At 36.5% G+C, this 22,978-nt stretch overlaps 3 protein-coding genes and 1 pseudogene across 3 annotated transcripts; 3 read left to right on the forward strand and 1 right to left on the reverse strand.

Annotated features, from left to right (window-relative positions):
* The first annotated feature begins 1,730 nt into the window (after positions 1-1,730).
* LOC103478712 (jeltraxin-like) lies at positions 1,731-3,251 on the forward strand (annotated as a pseudogene).
* Positions 3,252-4,844: 1,593 nt separating this feature from the next.
* Positions 4,845-6,595, forward strand: LOC103478627 (mucosal pentraxin-like). Its single transcript, XM_008432596.3, has 5 exons — positions 4,845-5,065; positions 5,239-5,304; positions 5,476-5,578; positions 5,689-5,971; positions 6,079-6,595. The coding sequence occupies exons 2-5, from the start codon at positions 5,250-5,252 to the stop codon at positions 6,295-6,297; spliced, it is 660 nt and encodes a 219-aa protein (XP_008430818.1). The 5' UTR covers positions 4,845-5,065; positions 5,239-5,249; the 3' UTR covers positions 6,298-6,595.
* A 5,761-nt stretch (positions 6,596-12,356) lies between these two features.
* Positions 12,357-22,511, reverse strand: LOC103478628 (metalloreductase STEAP4-like). Its single transcript, XM_081616898.1, has 6 exons — positions 21,341-22,511; positions 17,112-17,390; positions 16,931-17,025; positions 16,668-16,821; positions 16,360-16,530; positions 12,357-13,390 (listed from the first exon to the last, which is right to left on the reverse strand). The coding sequence occupies exons 1-6, from the start codon at positions 21,521-21,523 to the stop codon at positions 13,130-13,132; spliced, it is 1,143 nt and encodes a 380-aa protein (XP_081473024.1). The 5' UTR covers positions 21,524-22,511; the 3' UTR covers positions 12,357-13,129.
* On the forward strand, positions 18,632-19,899 carry LOC145547610 (serum amyloid P-component-like). Its single transcript, XM_081597307.1, has 3 exons — positions 18,632-18,666; positions 18,954-19,317; positions 19,417-19,899. Exons 1-3 carry the CDS (start codon positions 18,632-18,634, stop codon positions 19,633-19,635), a joined length of 618 nt encoding a protein of 205 aa, XP_081453433.1. The 3' UTR covers positions 19,636-19,899.
* Positions 22,512-22,978: the final 467 nt, after the last annotated feature.

The following is a 22,978-nucleotide window of genomic DNA, read 5'->3' on the forward strand; positions in this document are numbered from 1 at the left end:
ACACTTTATTTGAAGGGGTGTGCATAAGACTGACATGACACTGTCATAAACATAACATAACACCAGTGATGAACATGAAGAAGTCTTTATGAATGTTTATGACTGCCATCATGAAGTGTCATTCGGTAAATAATGACACTTTTACAAAGTTGCTCTAAAAGTTGCATTTAAAGTCAATTAAAAGTGCCAACTTCGCATGATTTTGTAAATAAAGACAATTTAATCATTGGCATTTTTAATGGACTTTCAACAGTGACAACAGTCATAAACATTCATAAAGACTTCTTCATGTTCATCACTGGTGTTATGTTATGTTTATGACAGTGTCATGTCAGTCTTACGTACACCCCGTCAAATAAAGTGTTACTAAACCTATCAAATACATTTGCAAGAAAAAAAAAAGTTGGTAAAATTGTGTTGATGTCTTTTCAACATTTAGGTTTAATGTTTCAGATTTGTCAGTAAGCAAACATGTAGATCAGCTTCCTGGTTTTCTTGACCATTCTAGCTAGAAGTAATTTTTTTTTTTTTTTACAATCCTGAAATAAAATTGAGAGTTAATGTCACATGAAAACACTCAATGGATAGATGGAGTGTTTTCCATCTCACCGGTGCTAGCGCCCGGTTTGGATTTTGGTTTAGTTTTTGATCTATAACAAACATAGAGTAATAAAACAATGTTGCGCCTCCACTGTAATAAAAGGCTGAATTTGCTACAGTAGAACAAAGGTTGACTGTCCTCCTGACCTTCCTGCAGTGTATTATATCACCTGAGTTTAAATAGGTCAATGGAGTAAAGCAAATTAGGATTGTAAAGTAATTTCAACTACCTTGCATAATGCATAGTTTTTGTCTTTGTATTTTCACATCATGTCAATGAGAAGACAGATCTTGACAAACTGATGGAATCACAGATTTATATTTTATGGTAAAAATATTGTTTTATGCAAAAATAACTAAAATAGTCAAATATGTGTTTTCTGAGTTTTTAACATCTGAATGATTTATATTGATGAGAAAAAGTTAGCCATCTGGTTTAAAAGTCAAAGGGCTAAAGTGTTTTATAATAGGGTTGCACCCATTACACTTTTCTGGCAGATCATCAATTTCCAATCTTTTAAAAAGCTTAACTTCCCAATTCCAAATTTGTCCGATAGCAATTTTTTGTCTGAAATGTTGCTCAATATAGTTGCTGAGTTGGCAACAGCGGGGTCACTATTGTTAATTGTGAACATAACTTGGTGGCCCGGTCTGTCAGTCAACCTTTTCTCACCGGAGAGCAAAAGAGATCTAAGTGGTTGATTCTTAGATCTTTGCCAAGATAGATAAGATCGCTGGATAAGATTGGCTTCATATGTAAAAATCAGCCGATCGCTGATCTTTCAAAATTAAGGAAATTGGCACCAATAAATCAGTGCATCCCTACTTTATAAATGTCATTGTGATTCACACACTTTAGTATAACTATAATAAAAAAAATAATAGGTAAACAAATCTACAAGATAAAATTACTTAGTTTAACATCATAGCAAATATGAGAAGATGCTGTCAGAAACAAATTCAGCTATAATATTAAAGCCTAGTTGAAAATAATTTAATCAGAACTGTGAACATTTATTTTGGAAAGTATTCATAACTTTAAATACTTTTAAAAAAATATTAAGATTCATTTCTTTAATAACTCTAATTGTTGTTAATAACTCATTTATTTTATAGATCTTTCAGATAAGATGTTCACCTTTCCAGAAGAAACCAACACAGCACAGGTTGACAACATCAAGACAAGATTTCAGTGCTGTGACTGTCTGTTTCAGGTAAGTATTTAAAATTTGTTAAAACAAATAAAACTATCTACAGAGAGTATGAATGTCCAAACCTGAAACAATATTCTTATCTTTTGTCTCAATACAGGTTCTTTACAGACCTCTCAAGAGAATATGCTTCTTTCTCTTTGGCCCTACCGTCTTTTTACAGTGGTTTTGTGTTTTACAAAACCTTGAATTCTTTAGCAATGTGTGTCAGAGACACATGCCCAAATTTTGAAGGACTGGACTTCAAGCTGAACAAATGGCACTCAGTCTGGGGAACATGGGATGCTGCATCAGGTTTGGCACAACTATGGCTGAATGGAGAGCCTTCAAGCAGGAAGTTAACCAGTAAATCCAATATCAATGGACCGATTACAATCACTCTAGGACAGGTGCGTCTTTAACGTTTTAGATTTTAAACTCTAAAAAGGTTTTACTGTTTATGTATCCTGCATTGGATGCTTCCAATTATTTTGCTGCTTTTTAATAATCAATTTACTAAAAAGACAAAGACTGAAATCTATCCCTATCCTTCTACTTTAAAAATAAAACATTTTGGTCAGGATACAAAGTCTTTACAGGAATGTCCAATAAAACGTACATATAACTATAAATCTCCAAAAACATATGTTTGTAGAATATCCATTCCTGCATTTTCTGTTACTGTGCTGTTTGATTATTTAACTATTGTGTCTATTTTTTTGTACAGGATCAAGATTCACATGGTGGTGGTTTTGAAGCCAAACAATCATTTGTCGGCATGATGTCAGATCTCCACATGTGGGATTACAAGCTTTCACCCTGTGAGATCCAGAAATATGTGAATGACTTTGGTTATGCAAAAGGAAATGTGCTGAACTGGAATTCACTGGAATTCCAGATTATAGGAACGGTGCTGGTTGAGAATAAACTGAAAACTTGTCAGTAAATCATCTTTTTTTTTTTTTTTTTATATCACACAATAACTGATTAAATATATGTTATGAAGCAAAAAGATTACTATAATTTTAGCATAATAAAATTAGACACATTTTAACATCATAACTATGTTTAATTCATTACACTAATTCATACCTTTCTGATAATTCGATAGATCAGTTTATTCACTCGATTTAACAAATTTCATCATTAATTTACAAATACATTCTCTTACAATTCTTACCAAATGAGTGGAAAGGGAGCAGGAAGAAATTAAATCTTGAAGAAACCTTCCCCTTTCTCAATAATTACAAAATAAATGTTCATTCTTTCACATGTTGTAAAAAACTTTAGTACTGTTTTAAAATTTTGCCCCAGAATCAACGCTGAACCATTTTACAAGAAAGTACTTTGTAACTGAGTACTATATATTTATTTTAAGCTCATGGTGTAATTGTTTGTGTTATTGTACTAACTTTGAAGATGGGTATTCAAAAATGCTGATCATTTTCATAAAAAAAATAAATCTTCTCACTACATTAATAAGAACTGTGTTGCATGTTTTCTGCCTCTTATTTATTAAGTTAAATAAATGTAATAAATAACGTTGGTTCTACTATTACATTTTTTTTTGTCCACAGGATGTTTGAAAAACTAAAATAACATTTAATATAATTTAATTTCTGTGTTTTAAAATTATACACACAAATTAATTCAGTTGTTAAATCAAGTTTTTTTTCACCTCTGGCTTTTAGCAAATGTGAAGTCCTATTTTTGTTTTAATCATTTTGAAGTAATCATTTATGCCTTTATTACAAGTACTTTATTGATTGGATTATTGCTATGCCTTCATTATATAAGGGCATAAAAACATCATTAATACAGTGTCTTCAAGTTATCCAAAATACAGCAGCTCAAATTCTTACAGTATAAGGTCAATACTGGCCCCTTTACATTCTGTGCCTGTTTTTTTGTATTGGATAGATTTTAATAAGACCCTTTTAACATTTTTAATTACATTTTTAATTATATCCCAGAATGCAATGCGTTAGCTCATTTTCATGCACAGTTCCCAGGACGGAGGAGTTTTCAAGCAAAACTCCAAGACGTCATGGACCTTCAAAACTTTGTGAGCATCAGTGTATGCCCTCTTTCTCCTACACAGGCTACATTGGGGGACAGGGACCCCTATGTCCTGGATCTTACTGCTGACTGAAGAACTGTATCTTTGAAGAAATGTTGAGGCCTCAGTGCTTCAGCTGCACTGAGGCACTGAGGAAAACCAGATGATAGAAAACAGGATATTTATTCATTGGAAAAGTGAACAAGAACTTTTCCAGTGTCTATTCACCTGCCGGAATATGAATAGACACTGGAAAAGTTCTGGGACTCGATGAAACTACAAACATTGGGAAAGGAGTAAAACAGAACAAATAACAAAATCCAAAAACACAAAGAGCAGAAGACAAGACAAAGGAACCATAGAACAGATCAACACATTTCTGTTAAGCAGTAATCAGAAACACAAGCATAAATAACAATTCATATAAAACCTGACACTCAGATACCCAGAACATTAAACAGAATATGGTGTAGATCTTCTCTGTCTGTGTTTGAAGATAAGATAGCACCTTAAAACTGCCATGAGCCATTGTTTATAAATGTACATGTGTACCTTCCTAAAGATGTTTAATGGTCTTTAGGAACCACAAAAAAAAATAATAATAATAATAATAATAATAATTAATTTAATTTATAACGCACTTGTCTATTTAGTTTTGCTAGTTGTGTTGATAATAGCCACCATGAAGACTGCTACTTTGGAAATGAGTAATGTGTTACTGGCATAAATAGAGGTGAACTGTCCAGTTCACCCTATAAGAATCATCATTGTCAATTGTTGTTTCCACACTGGTCCTAACTGGAAAATACCCAGTTGAGAATTTCTCAGTTACTTAAGCATAAATTGTCTCAAAGAAGAATGAGGAGGAAGCAGTGATGGTTACATGGTTACCTCTGCTCCACGGTGTGAGTACGCTGCCCTGCATCAGCGCTTCTCCTCCCGCCCCCATGCCCTCCCTCCTAGCCCAGGGTCAATGCAGCATCTACTCTCTCCCTCGTCCCACGGACGTTTCACTCTAGTTCCTGTTCACCTAGCCAGTGCTGCAGCTGACGATCCTGTGTGCCGCTCTTAGCTGTCTTTAATAAAGATCTGAGGTTTCTGCTCACTTCTGTCTCGTGGCTGATTTCAGGTCCTTCTAGTGTGCTATTACAGAACTTCTATAAAAACACACAGCTCCAGTTTATTACATCCACAACAAGACGACCTTTACATAAAGGTAAGATCAGAACAACACCTGTCGCTAAATAGAATGAAATTGATTAAATGCATGGTCTTCATCTACTTGTATTTTAAACTATGCTGGTCCAAGTAGGAAATGGTATCAAAACTAAGAGCAATGTGATTGTGGTGTGATCAAAAATGAAAAACTCAAGGAGTTTTCTATTTCAGATTTTTGTCAGATGCCTGCTTTACTTCTCTTTGTGATGCTGACAGCATGTGCTGCAAGCCCGCAGGGTAAGACACATACATTTTGCTTTTAGCAGACGGAAACAATGAGAATTTTGAACATACTTGTAGATAGGTCTGTTTTTCACAAAAAAGATTTGATTTGTCTTTAACACTGTTTTTTTCTTTGAAATTATCAATTTAAAATCTTGATATTTTTAAAATGTCATGTTTTTGTAGATCTATCAGGAAAAATGTTTACATTTCCACAAGAAACCGACACAGCCAGAGTGATGCTGAATATATCCACACACAATTTAAAGGCTGTGACAGTATGTCTCAGGTATAGTAACAAAATGAATTGCATGAGGAAACCTGAGGTAGAAGTAACATCAAGTGTACTAACTGTCCTTGTTATTTGTTTCTTTTTGTTGTTTTTTTTATTTCTGATAGGTCCTTTACAGACCTCAAAAGAATCCACGGTCTTTTTTCTCTGGCCACACCGTCTTCTGACAATGGTGTACTGATAATAAGAAATATTGATAAAGTTGACTTGCGTGTGAACGATCAAAGAGTAGATTATGTAGTGGACTATGAGTTGAACACCTGGCACTCTATTTGCTCCACATGGGACTCTGAATCTGGATTGGGTCAACTGTGGTTTAATGGAAAGCCTTTAGTCAGGAAGTTCACCAGTAAATCACAGATCGATAAACCACTTGTTACCCTTGGACAGGTATATTTACAATATTAACAAAAAAATGAAAAAGATCAAGAAGTTGCTGTCCATGTATAGAATCTTCTTTATTGTTAGTCTGACTGAACTTGGTTCTTTTCTTTCAGGAACAGGACAGCTATGGTGGTAAATTTGACATTAAGCAATCTTTTGTCGGCATGATGACCGATGTCCACATGTGGAACTACGTCCTTTCTTCCTGTGAAATCCAAAACTATGTGGGCAATCTGAATTTCACTCCAGGCAATGTGCTGAACTGGAAGGCCCTGACGTTTGAGAAAACTGGAAATGTTCTGATAGAAAACAAGCAGCTGACCTGCCACTAGAATCACTTAGTGGGGAAAGACCTTGTCAAGTCTGGCTTCTAAGGGTTGAATGATGTTTTGGTGTAAACTAGAAAACTCTGCATGTGGGAAAACAGGGTGTGTTTGATCAGGGTGAATTTCTACCAAAAAGTTTAATCATTTATCTATAACTGGAGAATGTTACTTGATTGGATTATGCAACACTGTTTCTAGATTTCCTTATTCCTAATTTGTTTGTATTTCCTTTTAATTAATGTAAAGCACTTTGAATTGCCTTGTTGCTGAAAATGTGCTATCTAAATAAAATTACCTTACCTTATTGTCTATGGTTCTTCCATGCAATTTGCTCAATATGTATTTTCTTCTGTTGCTGTGGAATTGTGTGCCCTGTCTTTATTTGATTTATTTCTCATTTTCTGCATACGCATGGAAAGGAGAAACATTTCTAGCTCTTGACTTTATAGCAGTTAGATTTTGCAACTCATATCAAGTTGAATACTAAACCAAGCAGCAAGAAAACACTTTTAACTCTTTTATTGGGAGCTAGACATGCAATTGCTAGACATGCAAAACTTTACAATTCTTACATCTAATTGAATGTCTTAGTGGTCCAGATTTTACCATAATGTTCACTCATGTATTGTTTTTTTGAGATCCCAATTGAGATCCCATGCTGCATCCGTTAGGTCAGTTTACATAAAAAGACAGATTGCATTTACCAAAAAGTCATATTGAAATGAAGTATTAAAATAACACATTTTGTCTTAAGCTATGATGCTGTCATACGTACAGAAATACATTTACTTTCCTATCCCATCTCTAACTTAAATAAATACACATGTATCAGTCTAATAAAAGTATTTACATACATCATGTACATGCTGTACAATTTCATCTGATGTCATTGACAAGCTCAGTCTGAATTGTAATAGTGAATATGTAGGTTTGCTGAATATATTAACTCCCTTTTTATTGTACCCATGGTATCTTCAGATAATTAAAGTCCACTTAAAGAAGTCTGTCCTGGCAGTGATTGTGCTCCCTCTTATGGTTGCTGAGTCCAGTTGTAGTGCTATAGTAAAACATCAACATCAGCGAACATGTTCAGTGAGAAAACTGATGTTGGATACTTCAGTGGAAACTTTATACGAAAGGGTTAGTACTCATTTTTTATAGAATAATAACTTTGAAGACCAAACTAATTAACAAAATAGTTTCTCAGTCCCTGTGAACAATCATATCAGAAAAAAGATATTTCTTATATGTGTTGGTGCAATGATAAGATTTACATATGAGTCCTCTGAACTTTAGCAGTGCAACTGAGTTAACCTTCTGGTTGAGTTAATAAAAGCAATTCTGTAACTGATCCATGAGTATAGCAGCCTACAGCTCAAGTGAGGAATTTGAGCATTTGATTTTTGAAATAAATTATGTTCATGAATCTTCAGACTATTCAGTTGTCTTGTGGTTGGCTTCAGCCCTAAGAAATATGCATTTTTCTTATTTATCCTGTTGTTATAACTGTCAAGTAGATTTTAAAAAAATATTTTACAAGTCTGATTTCACCTAAGACTTGGAAACATTAACCTTTGTGAAAGACACATTGAGTGGAACTACATTAACAACAAAATCATGCAGTTAAAGAAAATGGGATCAGTTGGATCCTCAGAAGGTCAATGCTGGTATGAGTGGGTGTATTGAATGATCACAGTTTTAACCATCGTTTTGAAAAGGACACAGAAGGATCTCTCAACAAATATCTCATCTTGAATATATGCATTGGAAATGTTTGCTCTTCTCATCTCAACATTTAAAGTTAACTCTATTCCATTTTACAGTTTCTTTTTTTTTTTTAGTTTGTGCCGAACACAGTCACGACTGAAGGCGTTGTGATATTCTGCTATAAATTTGTCAATGCATTTGTCTGCCTATTTCTGTGTATCACTGAAAAATACACTTTCACAAAATACCCAGAGGGAATTTCTTTAAATCTAGTTCACTCTTGCTCAAAGATGAGCTGATTAGAATTGCTGGTCAAGAGTCAAATTCACTGACCGGTTTCTGGGCTATTCAAGACTTTACATGGTAATTATGACAACATTTTCCTCACAAGGGCCTAATAAGATGCTAAAATGAAGTGAGCAGGAGAGGTATCTCAGCAGTAGACAACGTGCTTTGCATGTAAAGAGCTTGAAATTCCTGATTCCAGCAACCTCTGTCAGAAAAATGGCTCAAACAGAAGACATGTCATTATGTTTTTTTCTGTGGGACATTTACCTTGACCCATAGAGCAGTTCTTTGATGGGAAATATTTGGTTTGGATGTAATATTCAGCAGACTATTACAGTGTAAAGAAACTGTGCTAATAGTCCTAAAATACCAAAAGATAGGCTTAGATTTTCAAATATTATTTCAGACTGATACTCTAATATATATCTCGAAGTCTTCTTTATAAATTGAAACAAACTTGATAGCTGGCTGCAACGTAATTAGATATGATCTGTGAAAAAAAAAACACAAGATTTACTGGAAAAGGCAAAGAATAAGTTTTGATAATATCGAAGATGTTTTGAATGGGTGTGGCAGTGGTGTAGGGGTAAAACACGTGACCCATGTACAAAGAGAGACCTCAGTCCTCAAAGCGGACATCATGGGTTCAAGTCTCACCCCGTTGACTTTTACAACATGTGTTCGCCCTCAAATATGCCACTATTTTAAACTAGAGGCCTAGTGTCAAATAAAGGTCATGAGAGCCACAAAAATAGAAAAAAGAAGGATGTTTTGATAAAAAACAGTTCATTTGGATCTTAAGATAATCAGCCTTGGTGCTCGTCACCAACCTGTCAAAAAAAAGTAGAGCAAACAAGTAAAGGCCTATTATAATTGTTTAAGCTGGCACCGAGTTGTTACACTTTATCTGATGCTCCAAGTATCAGTTCTTAAATAACCGTGTTAGAAGAAACATTCTGTGGTTGTAGAAAATATATTAATCTATTTCAGGCATGTATCAAGCAAAGAAAATGCCCAAGAAGACTTCTGATACGGCTGAAGGTAGATTAAGAACAGGCAGACATTATTATCAGAGCTTTTCCAGTCTCTACAAACCATCTCTTCAATGTGATGTACGTAGCTGCAACAGAGAAACGTTAGAGGAGTTTGGAAGAGCCTGAAAATAATTTCAGGTCATAAACAAACTCCCAGGCTGTAGGAAATGTAGGCTGGGTAAATAATCTGAAGCAGTTCTTCAACAGGTTTGATCAGACGCTCACACATTCTCCAGCCCAGTTCCCCTCTATACAAACTCTCCAATCTTTGAATCTAAGTTTGACAGTTCATCAGAGCCTCCACTGCAGCACCTCTGAATGACTGGAAGCCTAGTCGTTCAAAACTCGTGTCAGTGTGGTAATCCAACAATATCCGATCCAATCTAGCATGTTTTTAGACTGTGATAGACTGGCAACCTGTCTGAGGTGTGTACACAGCTTCTTGACCACAGTGACACCTGGATAAGGACACCAGCCCCATCTGCTTACTACCAGGGTAAGCAGATACAGACGCTGACTGGTGAGATGGATAGATGGATGAATGGATTGATGGATGGATATATTTTGAGATATAGGGAGGAAACCAAAGACCATAGCCATACTACACATCTGATAACTCAAGTCTGTAACTTTCATTATAACGCCATGTTTGCCTAAGCTGTAAATGCCTGAAGAGAAAAGTCTAATTCTTTTGAAATGATCTAGATTCTTATTTTTGCTGCCAGCCCAACTACGTTGGACTACAGACTCAGTGAATAAATTTTATTATTTAAGATTTATTTCAGAAGCTCAATTCCAATATGTCTAAAAGCTACTCTCAATCTGACAAAAAAGCCACATCAGAACATATTGTAATTCATTGAATGTGACTGTGGCAGTTATTTAAAATAACGCATTTCTCACCAGACTGAACTCTCCAATGTTGGATGTGTAACCTTGCACAAACTACTGCTCCGGCAACAGTGTAGCCTACTTGCAAGTTTCAAGGGACCTTCACGATAAATTAGGCTGCCCAGAGAGGGGCTGCAGCAGTAACACTTCTCACCTCACACACCTCTCTTTTGACATTCTTGCTGAATCAATTAAGCACCCTGTGATGCCTGGGAACTCAGAAAAGGCCCCTTGTGATCACGAAACAGCTTCCTGATGTAATGGAGGGCAACTTTTATCTCAGCTGACTGAGATTGAGACTACTGTAGGTCTATTTCAGCAGACACCAAGAAGCACTTACTTGAGATTCAGTTTGCATACAATGATATTCTGGGCCATAATGCATTTAATCCTACAATAAACTGAAAGCCCTCAAAATGCACTACTGAGCCTTTCTTCTGAATACTAAGGTTATCCATTTGTTCTTTCAGAACATCTTGCATACTTTCTATTTTTGTTTAAAATTTGTTTGTAAAAGACTTAATAGAAACACAGAAACCGTCGCTCTACAAACCCAAAGTCTTTTCTTGAAGACTGTTTTTCTTTCTAAAATCTGTTAGTTCACAGCTAAGACAGCCATGGTTGTTCAGTGTATTTGTAATTAAAAAAAAAACATTTTTGAAACACAAGAATGTGGAGTTGAAAAATTGTTTGATTATATTGTCACCTTAATCGCACGTTTGAATCTTGTTTTCAAAACAAGTTTAGCAAATTTAAATGTTTGGTGCTTTGCTCACAATGTTCTAAATTAAGTTTTTTAATTAAGATTTGCAACTAGTTTACTTTACATGTGCAATTTTGTGCTAAAATAACTATTTTAAATAAAAAAATGATGTAAGAACTGGTTTCATCAAAAAATCTCAAATGATTTTACAAAACTTTGACTTTTGCTTTTCACATTTACTCAAAATATATGTTCACATTTCACAGACATATCTTCATTAACCCTTCATTAAATGTTGTCCATGCTGCTTCTATTCACACAGAGCTGAACATGAATGGTCCTTGAAGGTTTTACGAATTTTCCAGGCTTCTAAACTGAAACAGATAAGAATAATGTGTGTATGTGAGCTTGTGTCACAGTGTTTCTGCATGTCGCCACATTGTAATTCTTTCCCAAGGACATATTAGAAGACTTTATCTAAGGCGCTGACACACACATACACACTAGCGCACAAACGAAGCAGATAGCTTCTTGACACCAGGAAGTAGGCCAATATCAACAGCAGTTTCCTCGGTAATGAGAGAATAAAACAATGTGAGAGGGTGTGAGGGACTACAGATTGTGTGCACTGATAATATTTTCTAGATGCAAGATAACAAGATGTCTGAGTAAAAGCGGTGCTGTGGGCACAAATGAAGAGGAAAAATTCTTCCTACTCCAGACTTTGTATCCTTAACAACAGATACTCTCTGTTCCTGCCTCTCCTCTTCTACCTCTGAGTCATTAGCCTTGAACCAACTCTCATCTACAAGCCATGTTGTACTTTTTTTTCTATCAGTTGCTAATCTTTCGTTTGTCCGGTCTCAAGACTTCCCCTCCTCTCCAACACACACACGTCGTGCCCCACTACATCTATTTCTGTCAACATGAATGTGCTAGGTCAGTGGTGTCCAAAGTCGATCCAAGTTCAGCATCCTGCATGTTTTAGTTCTGTACCAGTTGGTAAGAACATCGACATGGAACATGTCAATGTGCCACTGAGGCCTTTTAATCAGCCATCATTTGATCCAAGTGTGTTGAACCAGGGAGAGAACTGAAACATGCACGATGCAGACCCTCAAGGATTGTCTTTGGACACCACTGCAGTAGGCGCAAAGTGTAGATAGACAGAGCCGTGCAGCACTGCAAGCATCATGTCTTATTTCCTCTCCTTCATCAGACAGACCTCTGCCCTGGTGATGAGGCAGGTAGCCATCCAGGTAACCATCCAGGTAACAAACAAAAGCAGCGTGTTTTTCTCCCACACCTCAGATGTGTTGGAGTTCATTCATTTATGTCTCTGTGCTCCACCAGGTTCGTTAACCAGTTTCAGCACCCGACCAGAATTTACCCCTCAGTGTAAATTACCTTAAGAAATAATGAGATTTGGTTATATATTAAAACAGGTTTTAATGATCAAATGTTACAAGCCATACATGTCATACAAATGGAACAAATACAGAGTTACATTCACCATCCAGTGCTGAGCGTCACTTAGCAAACCTCAGGGATGCGACCAAGTGAGGCCTAGATTGAAGCGCAAGTTTATCTTTTATTCTTCTCTGCACTCTGTACCCTCTCTAAAGGGTAGTCTAATCAGTTTCAGTCTGTTTACACATGACTGGCAGCAGTCACACATAAACATGGTTATGGAAGCTGCAGCGTGTGAGAGTAAGCAGATAGAAGATGATAAAAGAGAAAGAGGAAAAGACAGAATCCATAACAAATGCAAAAGTCAAAACTTTACTTGTCTCAATTTTGTCTAATTAAAGCAGCCAATCAATAACCTTCCCCACATTAACTACTAAAAAACGTGGTGTTGGATATAAATATGTATATTTATTTAGAGAAGAATGCTTAAAGTAAAACAGGAAGTTAACAGTTCTGCTTGTTCATGATAGCACTACCTACTTTTTTGTAATACCTACTTTTCTTATTGTTTTTTTTTCTATAGCGGATAAATGATACACTGCCCAAGTAAGTGAAAATAACCAATTTTGTTTTGTTTGTCTAACATCTCACTATGGTAATTTATTACTCGTTGTCACCTAAAATATATAACTGTTTACACATTGAAAACATTTTGCCACAATTACTGTATGTGGCTAATTTAAGATGTGAATGAAATTGTTAAAAAAAAGTATCTTGTGCATACTCTGCCTTTTGAGAACAAAGTTCAGAGGTTTGTGGTTTTTATTTCATCCATCTGCTTTGGCTGAGCCCGTTCCCAGCCTTGTCGAATTCGGGCGAGCCCCCGGTCCACACAAGGAAGGAGAAGAAGTAACTTGAGCACCAACACCACAGAAGGTACGATCAGACAGAGCACGTAGCCTGGAGGCGTGTACCATTTGTAGGTTGAGGGGCGAAGAAATCTATTCCAGCCATAGATGTAGCCGTGAGCCGTGCAAACGAACAGAGTGAGATGTCCTAGTTTAGACTGGAAAAATGGCACAAAGGTTTTACTTAAAACATTGAAGAAGAGAAGGACATTTCAGAATATAGATGTTTTCACTGACATGATGACAGAGAGACCACAGCTATCAAAAGTGTAAGTTTACATGTATAAAGCTGGTGACTGGTGTTTAAAGGTATTAAAAGTCAAGTTTTTAATCTAACTAAATGAATAAATGACTTAAAAATAAACTTCATATTAAAGTTAATACAAAACAAGTCTGCAAAATGTCAGCAATTAGCACACTTTTAGAATTCAATGTATTATGATTAAAGAAACACTTAGATCAGGAAAAAAAATCATTTAACATGCTCTGCTTTTGCTTTTTTTATCCCTATTCAACATAATCTTTATTGATATAATGTAATTCATTCCATTTTGTGATATTATTTTCTGACAAGTTTGTTTTTTAAATATGTTTTTCCTGAGCTACAAGTCACTGATATTTAATTGACCTAAGATAAAAATATCACCATAAACTCTTCTATAATGACCATTACACAAATATCAGACATGAATTTGCACTAGGGGTTGCTTCTCAAACCAGACTCCTCCATGTTTTTCCCAACTCTAGGTTATCCTGCTACAATAAGTGCTTGTGCTAAGACTTTAAAAAAAATGGAGCCATTTGTGTTACAAGGTATGTGGGATTTTTTGCTCAAGTCAAAAGTTACACTTGGGATTTGTAAAGATCTTGTGTTAGAAATATGTACAAAAATCTACACCATAAAATACAGACCTTCTCATTTTCTGGTTATTTTAACAGTAGTTTTACTTCTACAACAGCCTGCCTTTGATGAAAACAGTATAACTTATAGATTTATGGGTCAATGGAAGCCCAGAAAGCAAAAAGAAATGTTCTTGCAATTCTAGAGACAATTTATTTTTAAACATGTCAGATTTATTATTTATATTTTTGCAGAGTTGCATTTATCTTTGCTCACTCATTTTCTCTATTCAAGAAACATATATTGCATCCAACATCCAATTGCAAATATTGCACCAATTATGTCTACATCTCAAAAGACTCAATAGCATGAGTGTCAAAACTTAAATATTTCATTTGTACTTCATGCTACATACTTCATATATATACTTTACATGTGTGCCACTGCTAAAGAAGAAATACTGAAGTGCTCCACAAATGCAGCAATAACCCAGTAATAACCCTTTCTAATCTAATTTTAAAGCATGCTCTGTCCACACTGATGAAGATTCACTCACTTCACCGTGCTTAAAACAACTGCAGTGAGAGGGAAGTCTGACATTGTTTTTGCTTAACTCAGGGAGTTAAGCAAGGAGAGTGTAAGCAAATAATTGTTTAACCAATTGGGGACAATCATAAAATTAGCACATCGCTTTTAAATTTGAGGCCAAGATGATTAGGCAACCATTGGATACAATAGAATATGAGACAGTGTCATGTGCACAACTTGTTCTGTTCTGCAGATGAAACAGTAACAGATTGAACTGTTTCAATTTGTTTTTCTCACAATACACGCAATGCAGACAATGTAGCATCATGAGTCAAATATAGCAGCACTTGCTGTTTCTTCACAAACTAGCCCATTGAAACTATATTATCATAGGCCAAACTAATTGGCAAGTTACGAAACTGGGTCACAGATTATTTCATTTAATTAAACAAAAATCTATTCTTGAAAATAATGTTTTGCCTTTTCAAAAACAGAGAGCGTAAAGATCAATTTTCTGTAAAATGAAGGGGCAACTTTAATCAATGTTTATTTTTGTGCATTATTTATATTTTCCATTCAGTAATCAATAGCGAAGCTGGTGTCAAGGTTAATTTTTCTATGCATTTCTGAATATCTAAAATGTGCTTAATCATTATGGTAACATGTTCGACAAACAGTCTGAGTGCCCCCTAGTGGTCAGACACTTATCAGCTGCAGAAAAAAAGGCCAAACTCTGTTGCAGTGTCGGCAACTTCAAGCATTTAGCATGCCAAGGAGAGTATAAGATGAGATGAAGGAATGTCATTATCAGGTCGTTGCAATGAATATAATGAGTTGTAAATGTAGGTGGCTTTACACACAGATTAAATGTGTTTTTGCTAAATATATTTGCTTCGGACTCTTTGATTTAATGAATAAGTAATTTTAGTGGTATTTTTCCTAGAAATTTATAGGTGCATGTAAACTTCTTTATTCTTTTGATAGAAACATTAAGTGCTAAAAAGGAGCAGAAAATGCAGATTAATTCATTTCACGATGACAAATTTTACATAACACCAGAGGCCTTATTTGAAGCTTAATTTTGTGAATTACTTGGACAACTGCTTCCATTCGGAGCTTTAGTTTTTGGCTGCTGATTTTATTACTGTAAGCTCAGACAGCACAAACAAATTATTTATATTGATTTTAATGATGATCAGGGCATATCTAACTTAACCTGTTTGAAACAACAAACTCCTCCATTGTGTGCGTCAACATGCGTACGACCTTCGAGGCACACAAACCACATCTTTAATAAATATTTGCTGAAAATTGCCATCTCAAGTGTAATGTTTTTCACAACTCTTTCCTCCAGATCATAAGGATTATTTTGACCTATGCGTCTTTCTGTGGGCCTCATTCTGGTGTCTACTTATGGATCTGACCTTTACATAAATAGGCTTGTGACCTGTATTAACAATGTCCCTGCTGGGAATAACACCAGGTATCATAATTCTATTTAATGAATAACTTAACATTTAAAATCCCAGGCAAAAGTCCACCAGGCTTTCACTCTGGGAAACGAGTGCCAGCTACTGCTTTTGGAGAATTTTAATTGCTATCGTAAAAGAAGTTGGAAAGTCAAAATATAGCCCTCTACAAAGGCGCTTAAAGATCTTTTCTGCTGATTGATTTACTCCACCTGTCTGATAATGTTCATACTCGTAAAGGTGAAGCACGCACTCACACACGCATTCACATTTCCAACATAGCTCTGACCTGAATAAAGTTGAATTCTCTCCAGCTGAGGGAGCCGCCTACGGAGGGCAAGGATGTTAGCCCTAACAGGACGAAAAGGAAAAATCCCAGGATTCCCAGCGATAGAAACGAGTCCATACGCCACGCATTAGTGTTATCGAAGTAAAATGGGGTGGTTTTATTGTTTTTCATCTAAGAAAGAACGAGATAGCAAAAGAAAGAAAGAGGCAAAGGAAGAAAGAAGAAATCAATGCAAGTTTTATGCCATGTTATTCTTCGTGCATGACTGTTAAAAAATGTGATAACTGGTTTGGACCAGCTTGCTGTACCTCATCCACCACCCCTGAAATGAGTTTGTGCCTGACAGAATAGCGAATAGGGATGATGAATGTATAGATGGCGTGCAGAAAAGCAAAGCCAAGTGCAACAAGACCCATCTGCTTCCTGCAAAGCATCCAGCGGTCCAGCCAGTTAGGGAAGCGCCTGGAGAAAGAAAATCCAAAGGCAAATACTATTTAATTTAATATTACAAAAAACAACATACATAGTATACCAAATTATCATTCTATTGTTATTTCTGTGATAATCAGACCTGTATTTGGTCCCTCTGTAGAGTTGAAAAAAAGCAGCAATCGCGCCAGGCAGGTAACAGAGAGACAGCATACCAAGAGCCACAATTGGAAACACCTAGAACACAATTTCACAAAACACCTTTAAGAAAAAAAAATATACATGATACCAGAAAAGATTTGATATCAAGGACAACTCACGACCTTGCTGGTCAGGGACACCATGATTCGATATGAGATCTCGTCTTTCTTTTCAACATAGGCATAGATAACATCTCTAATGAGCAGGTAGAAGAGGAAGAAGACCGTGAGGCCAACAGCTATGGACAAAGGCAGCCTCCACTCCGGGAACAATTTCAGGGGGAAGTCCTCCAACTCTCTAGCTGCTGACAAAGAGCCTATATCCATAACAGTGAGGCCCAGTTTGGTAGCCAGGTGTGCCACTGCCTGCTTTGCTTCTCCACTTTCTCCACACAGGAAGACCTGCACACAATTTAGGTAACTTCAGAAATGTGCAGAAGGAAAAGTATTTGGAAGACATTGTTGGCAAGAATTGAAATACCAAAAAAGAGAGAAGTATCTCCTGCTCTTATTCTCACCACAGTTTTATTTCTATGATTTTCTTTAAAATTTGCAATATCTAAACAGATGTGTGTGTTTGACCAAATGTCACTGAAAGCATCCCAACTGAAAGCAGTTGTCGTTGATTTGTGTGACAAGAAATGTTAAAATTAGATTAAATTCAGGACTTCTATTCATTTTTTTAATTCAGTGATTAGTAATTAGTATATAGAAGAAAGCCTTTATTGTCCCACAAAGGGGTAATTTGGGTGTAACAGCAGCACAGATCAAAAAAGAAGTATACGGTACAAAAAGTCTTCTACAAAGGACAAGGACATATGAATATACGTTTTAAGTAAAAAAAAAGCAACAAATGTGACCAACCTACATGCTGATGTGATACTATAAACACGTACTTCAAACGCTGTTTATTAAAAACATGTTATGTCAAAAGAGTGAAATGATCCAGATAAACAGGCTGACAGAATCAAGAAGCTCTAGCACAGTTTTGTTTTGGTTAAGTCTTTTCTTCCATCTTGCTACAATTATTTGAAGTCCCTTTTCAATTTGGTGTTATATTCAGTGTTACTCAGAGTTTGTTAGAGTTAGAAGATAAGAAAGCTCCAGATGGCTGTTTGCATGGGCATCAAATCTGCAGGAAATTCTACTTTCCAAATAGGCCTGCAAGATTGAACATTTCTAGACTTTAACAGTTGCAATCAAAGCTTTCCCAAAACTGCAGAAACTGTGGTTTTCTCACTATAATTCAATCTGATCTCTTCAACTTGATAAATTAACAATGGTAGCAGTGCTGGTAATAAAACAAAAAATACCAGAGTAAATACAACAAAAGCTCCCAAGTCCAACTGTATACAATCATTATTACCAATAATCATGATACCAAATCATGCTTTCAACATAAATATTTTATTTAATATCTAAATGACAACAATTTTTTTTTTTCGTGCAGAACTGTTTGTTGTTTTTTTTTTTCATTTTGGTTATTTGCCAGAGTGGGTGCCTTAACAATATATTGACTCAAAGAAGAATGAGGAAGAACCTCTATAAAAACACACACATTACATCCACAGCAAGACGACCTTGACATAAAGGTAAGATCAGAACAACACCTGTCGCTAAATAGAATGAAATTGATTGAATGCATGGTCTTCATCTATGCTGCTCCAAATAGGGAAAAGTATCAATAAGAAACTAAGAATTTTGAGCATACTTCCAGATAGGTCTGTTTTTCACAAAAAATATTTGACTGATAGATGATGGTTGTCTTTAACCCTGTTTTTTTGATTGAAATGATCAACTAAAAAATTTTATTATATTTTTAAAATGTCATGTTTTATAGATCTATCAGGAAAAATGTTTACATTTCCACAAGAAACAAACACAGCCAGAGTGATGCTGAATATATCCACACACAATTTAAATGCTGTGACAAAATGAATTGCATGAGGAAACCTGAGATAAAAGTAACATAAAGTGTACTGTGTCATTATTTTTTTTGTTGTTGTTTGTTTTTCTTTTTTTAATTTCTGATTGGTCCTTTACAGACCTCAGCAGAACCCACAGTCTTTTTTCTCTGGCCACACAATGGCCAGATTCTGACAATGGCTTTGTAATGGGCAAAGCAACAGCTGCTGATACAGTTGGCTTGTATGTCGCCAATCAAGGACTAATTTCTGTACTGGACTATGAGTTGAACGCCTGGCACTCTATTTGCTCCACATGGGACTCTGAATCTGGATTGGCTCAACTGTGGTTTAATGGAAAGCCTTTAGTCAGGAAGTTCATCAGTGAATCACAGATCGATAAACCACTTGTTGCCCTTGGACAGGTATATTTATCCAGAAAATTAACAAGATCAAGAAGCTGATGTCCATGCATAGAATGTACTGTATTGTTAGTCTGACTGAACGTGGTTCTTTTCTTTCAGGAACAGGACAGCTATGGTGGTAAATTTGACATTAAGCAATCTTTTGTTGGCATGATGACCGATGTCCACATGTGGAACTACGTCCTTTCTTCCTGTGAAATCCAAAACTATGTGAGCAATCTGAATTTCACTCCAGGCAATGTGCTGAACTGGAAGGCCCTGACGTTTGAGAAAACTGGAAATGTTCTGATAGAAAACAAGCAGCTGACCTGCCACTAGAACCACTTAGTGGGGAAAGACCTTGTCAAGTCTGGCTTCTAAGGGTTGAATGATATTTTGATGTAAACTAGAAAACTGTGCATGTGGGAAAATAGGGTGTGTTTGATCAGGGTGAATTTCTTTACAGTTGCAATCAAAGCTTATCCAAATATGCAGAAATTGTGGTTTTCTCACTATAATTCTGATCTCTTCAACTTGACAAATTAACAAAGTGATAGTAATAAAACAAAAAATACCAGAGCAAATACAACAAAAGCTCCCAAGTCCAACTGTATACAATCATTATTACCAAGAATCATGATACCAAATCATGCTTTTCCTCAATATATTGTTTTGTATTTTACTCTAAATGACAATAAAAATGTAGGTTTTTCCTGCAGCATCACCGTTGTTTGTTTTGTTTATTTGCTGGAAATATCAGTTGATCTGTTTAGAGTAAAATCTAAAACATACTTTACAAATAAAGTCTGTCTGAGGACTAACCCTTCTTTTGTTTGTCTCGCAGTGTTTTATGAGTAATTTTTGGAGCTGAAGCGAATCTGTATTGGTTGACTCTGTAAAGACACATGTCCGCTTCGTATATACTCAGGATTTAATCCCATTTCTAGATCTCGCCATGCTGACGCTTATCATTTTTACCTCTCAGCTCTGGGATAAGATGATTAAGTTGTTTGTAAGAAACTGAGCGCTGCAGAGTTTTGGAGAGAGCAGCCTGACGCGTGTGTGAGAGTCGGAAGGATAGAGCACTTTTCCCCAGGTGTGTGTGTATAAGTGGACTGGGCAGTCAGCCATGTCTGCCTACATTACTGCACCAGTAACAGCAGGGGACGGCCGACAGACTAAATCTCCATCTGAATGTAAATGTGACAGCGCCACAGCCCCGCTGTGGATCTAATCAAATTGCTGGCCAGGGAATAGTGCACATTTGCAAGCATGTATGTGTGTGCATGAATACATACTGTGACTACATGTGCAGCAAGAAAGACATTTGGAGACACATCTTGTGTTCTTTACCTGTTTTCAAAGAAAACAGAGGCGTGAGCGACGGTGTGTGTTGTGGTGCGTGTGCGTGTTTGCGTGCGTGTGCCTGCGTGCGTGTGTGTGTGTGTGTGTGTGTGTGCGTGTGTGCGTGTGTTTGTACACATATAAAAAAAACTGTTTGTGCTAAAGAGGATTTGAGGCAGATTCAGGTTTGGTCTCCAGAGGTTCCAGCATGTTTGTGTTCCTCTTGAAACAAACTGAAATGAAGGTTGCAATAAACACTGGGCTTTCAACTTTCTAACATAATAAGGTGTGTTTGCGTGTGTGTTTTTTTTCTGTTGTTGTTTTTTACAATGTCCTCATTTTCTTTACTCCTCAGATGGAAAGTTGATACAATCAGTTATCAGCAGGAAGGCAAATGAAATAAATTCCATTTCCAGGTTGTGCACAGTGTATGACGAAGTAATCTTTTTTTATGTTTACAAATCTGAGAGGCACTTCTCCCAATGTACAATAAGCGATGAAAGCAGGCACTGTTTTTCAGGTTTGATGTCAAGTGTTTCTCATCATGAACAGATCAAGTTGGTAATCTCCTCCCTGTTACTGCTCTGTCTTTGTATCTTTCCTTCCTGTCAGCTAAAGTGTTTCTTAATGCCTAGCAGCTTCCTGGTGTTATTTTGCCTTGATCCCACCAACGTTCTCTGAAAGATTACTTACTCCTTACCTGTTTTCCTGCTAAATGTCCATTCTGCAGGGCCCAGGCAGACAGCGTGCTAAGACCTTTCACCACAGCAGCACTGGGAACCAGCCTGAAGAGCACACAGCATTTTACTTTTATTGGTTCAAAGGAAATCTGTCTTAGCACTTTCATATTTTCCCTGAAAGCTGCAGTCTGCATGCAGGGCATGCTTCAAAAGCCTTTAATGTTTTGTTTTTCTGACATAATAACACATTTTGTACATCATTTCTTATCATTTGAAGTGAGGGATATATTAGGACACCCCCATGTGTTTACCACATAAAATGACTAAAATCCCACACAAATGTCTGTCACATCAGGTGAAAATGGTTACATTACAACATCCGTACACGGCACCGTGATGGAGGCTTGCCCTGTTTAAATCACAGACAGATTTTGTTCCTGACTTTTGATTTGAAAGGGAACACCTACAGGAATAAAAGAGCAGTCTGAAAACCTCATAAAGAAGAGTATGTCATTCTATGACAAGAATTTGAAAAAGGTTTAAAAGAATCTGAAATCTCATTTTTCACTTTAAGGTGCATGTAAAGGACATTTTGAGCAATAGCCTGCATGCCCACATTTAACCACCATAATAACCTGAGAGGATAACATAAAATGCTCAAGCAAGTCTCCAAAAACTAAAATGTTGCATAAAAGTCCACGTCTGTAAAGTCAGAAAGAGACCGAACAAGCTCAGCTGCCGAGGACGGCGTGCGACGAGTAAAACGTTTTACATTGAAGCCAGACTGAAGTTTTACAAAGAGTAAAGCAAAGGCCATGTGATGGATAAAAGAATCTAAACTTAAATTATTTGCTTAGCAACAGGGCTAACAACTGTCTTACCATGCAGAGAGCACACAACAATGTACAATCCTGAAATGTTTTTGTTTTTCTTCTGCACTTTGTTTGGAGTTTGTTACCTCTGCAAATAGACAGCATTGGCTTCTGGGTACATACCTTTTTTGAGGTTGTTACTGAGATCCAGCAATTACCCTCAAAACAAAATACATTTAAAAAGTTTGTTTTAGAAAAAATCCACATTTTGTTGATCATAACAGTTCTAAAATCAATAAAGAGGAAAAAAATCAAGGAGAGTGAAAACATCTGATAGCCACTGGATGTAAACAATCAAACTACATTGTTGGTTTGTGTTTATTTACCTTCCCTTTAAGATGATGCTCCACGGTGAACACAAATAAAGATCAGGTTAGAGGATTGGGCTGCTTCTGCATGGGTCATCACCTGTACAAAGCATCTATTCAGCTCTTCAACACATAATTCATTACATAATTACATACATGACACACACATGTTTGTCCCCTTTCTTCAGTTTTTGAGAGAAATCCTCCAGCTCCAGTGACGTGTACCTGAGCTCCCTGCGGCAAAGGGCCACAGCTGTGTGGTTTTCTGCTGCCATACACAACTCCATAGCCAGACTGGAGCAGACGGAGGCCCAGAGAGCGCCCCAGGTCCCCGGTCCCAAATATGCACAGCAGCTCTGGCTCAGGGCCAGCTGCCACATCCAGAGGATGTAGCGATATGCCGTTTTGCTTCATCTCCTCCTCAGACTTGCCTCTCATCACGCTCATGTTTGGATGTTTAGAGCCTCCATGCTGTGCA

Source organism: Poecilia reticulata, chromosome 16 (genome assembly GCF_904066995.2).
Source record: "Poecilia reticulata chromosome 16, P_reticulata-male-v2, whole genome shotgun sequence".
Taxonomy (NCBI): domain Eukaryota; kingdom Metazoa; phylum Chordata; class Actinopteri; order Cyprinodontiformes; family Poeciliidae; genus Poecilia; species Poecilia reticulata.

What these genes read in the sequence shown, in the direction of transcription:
- LOC145547610 (XM_081597307.1), top strand. Translation starts at nt 18,632, where the DNA reads ATGGTCTTCATCTATGCTGCTCCAAATAGGGAAAA. An exon ending in GCTGCTCCAAATAGGGAAAA is followed by an intron (nt 18,667 to 18,953) that starts GTATCAATAAGA and finishes CTGAGATAAAAG; the next exon opens with TAACATAAAGTGTACTGTGT. An exon ending in CACTTGTTGCCCTTGGACAG is followed by an intron (nt 19,318 to 19,416) that starts GTATATTTATCC and finishes CTTTTCTTTCAG; the next exon opens with GAACAGGACAGCTATGGTGG.
- LOC103478627 (XM_008432596.3), top strand. Translation starts at nt 5,250, where the DNA reads ATGCCTGCTTTACTTCTCTTTGTGATGCTGACAGCATGTGCTGCAAGC. An exon ending in ATGTGCTGCAAGCCCGCAGG is followed by an intron (nt 5,305 to 5,475) that starts GTAAGACACATA and finishes ATGTTTTTGTAG; the next exon opens with ATCTATCAGGAAAAATGTTT. An exon ending in GCTGTGACAGTATGTCTCAG is followed by an intron (nt 5,579 to 5,688) that starts GTATAGTAACAA and finishes TATTTCTGATAG; the next exon opens with GTCCTTTACAGACCTCAAAA.
- LOC103478628 (XM_081616898.1), bottom strand. Translation starts at nt 21,523, where the DNA reads ATGCCCTGCATGCAGACTGCAGCTTTCAGGGAAAATATGAAAGTGCTA. An exon ending in TGGTGTCCCTGACCAGCAAG is followed by an intron (nt 17,026 to 17,111) that starts GTCGTGAGTTGT and finishes ATTGTGTTCTAG; the next exon opens with GTGTTTCCAATTGTGGCTCT. An exon ending in TACAGAGGGACCAAATACAG is followed by an intron (nt 16,822 to 16,930) that starts GTCTGATTATCA and finishes TTCTTTCTCCAG; the next exon opens with GCGCTTCCCTAACTGGCTGG.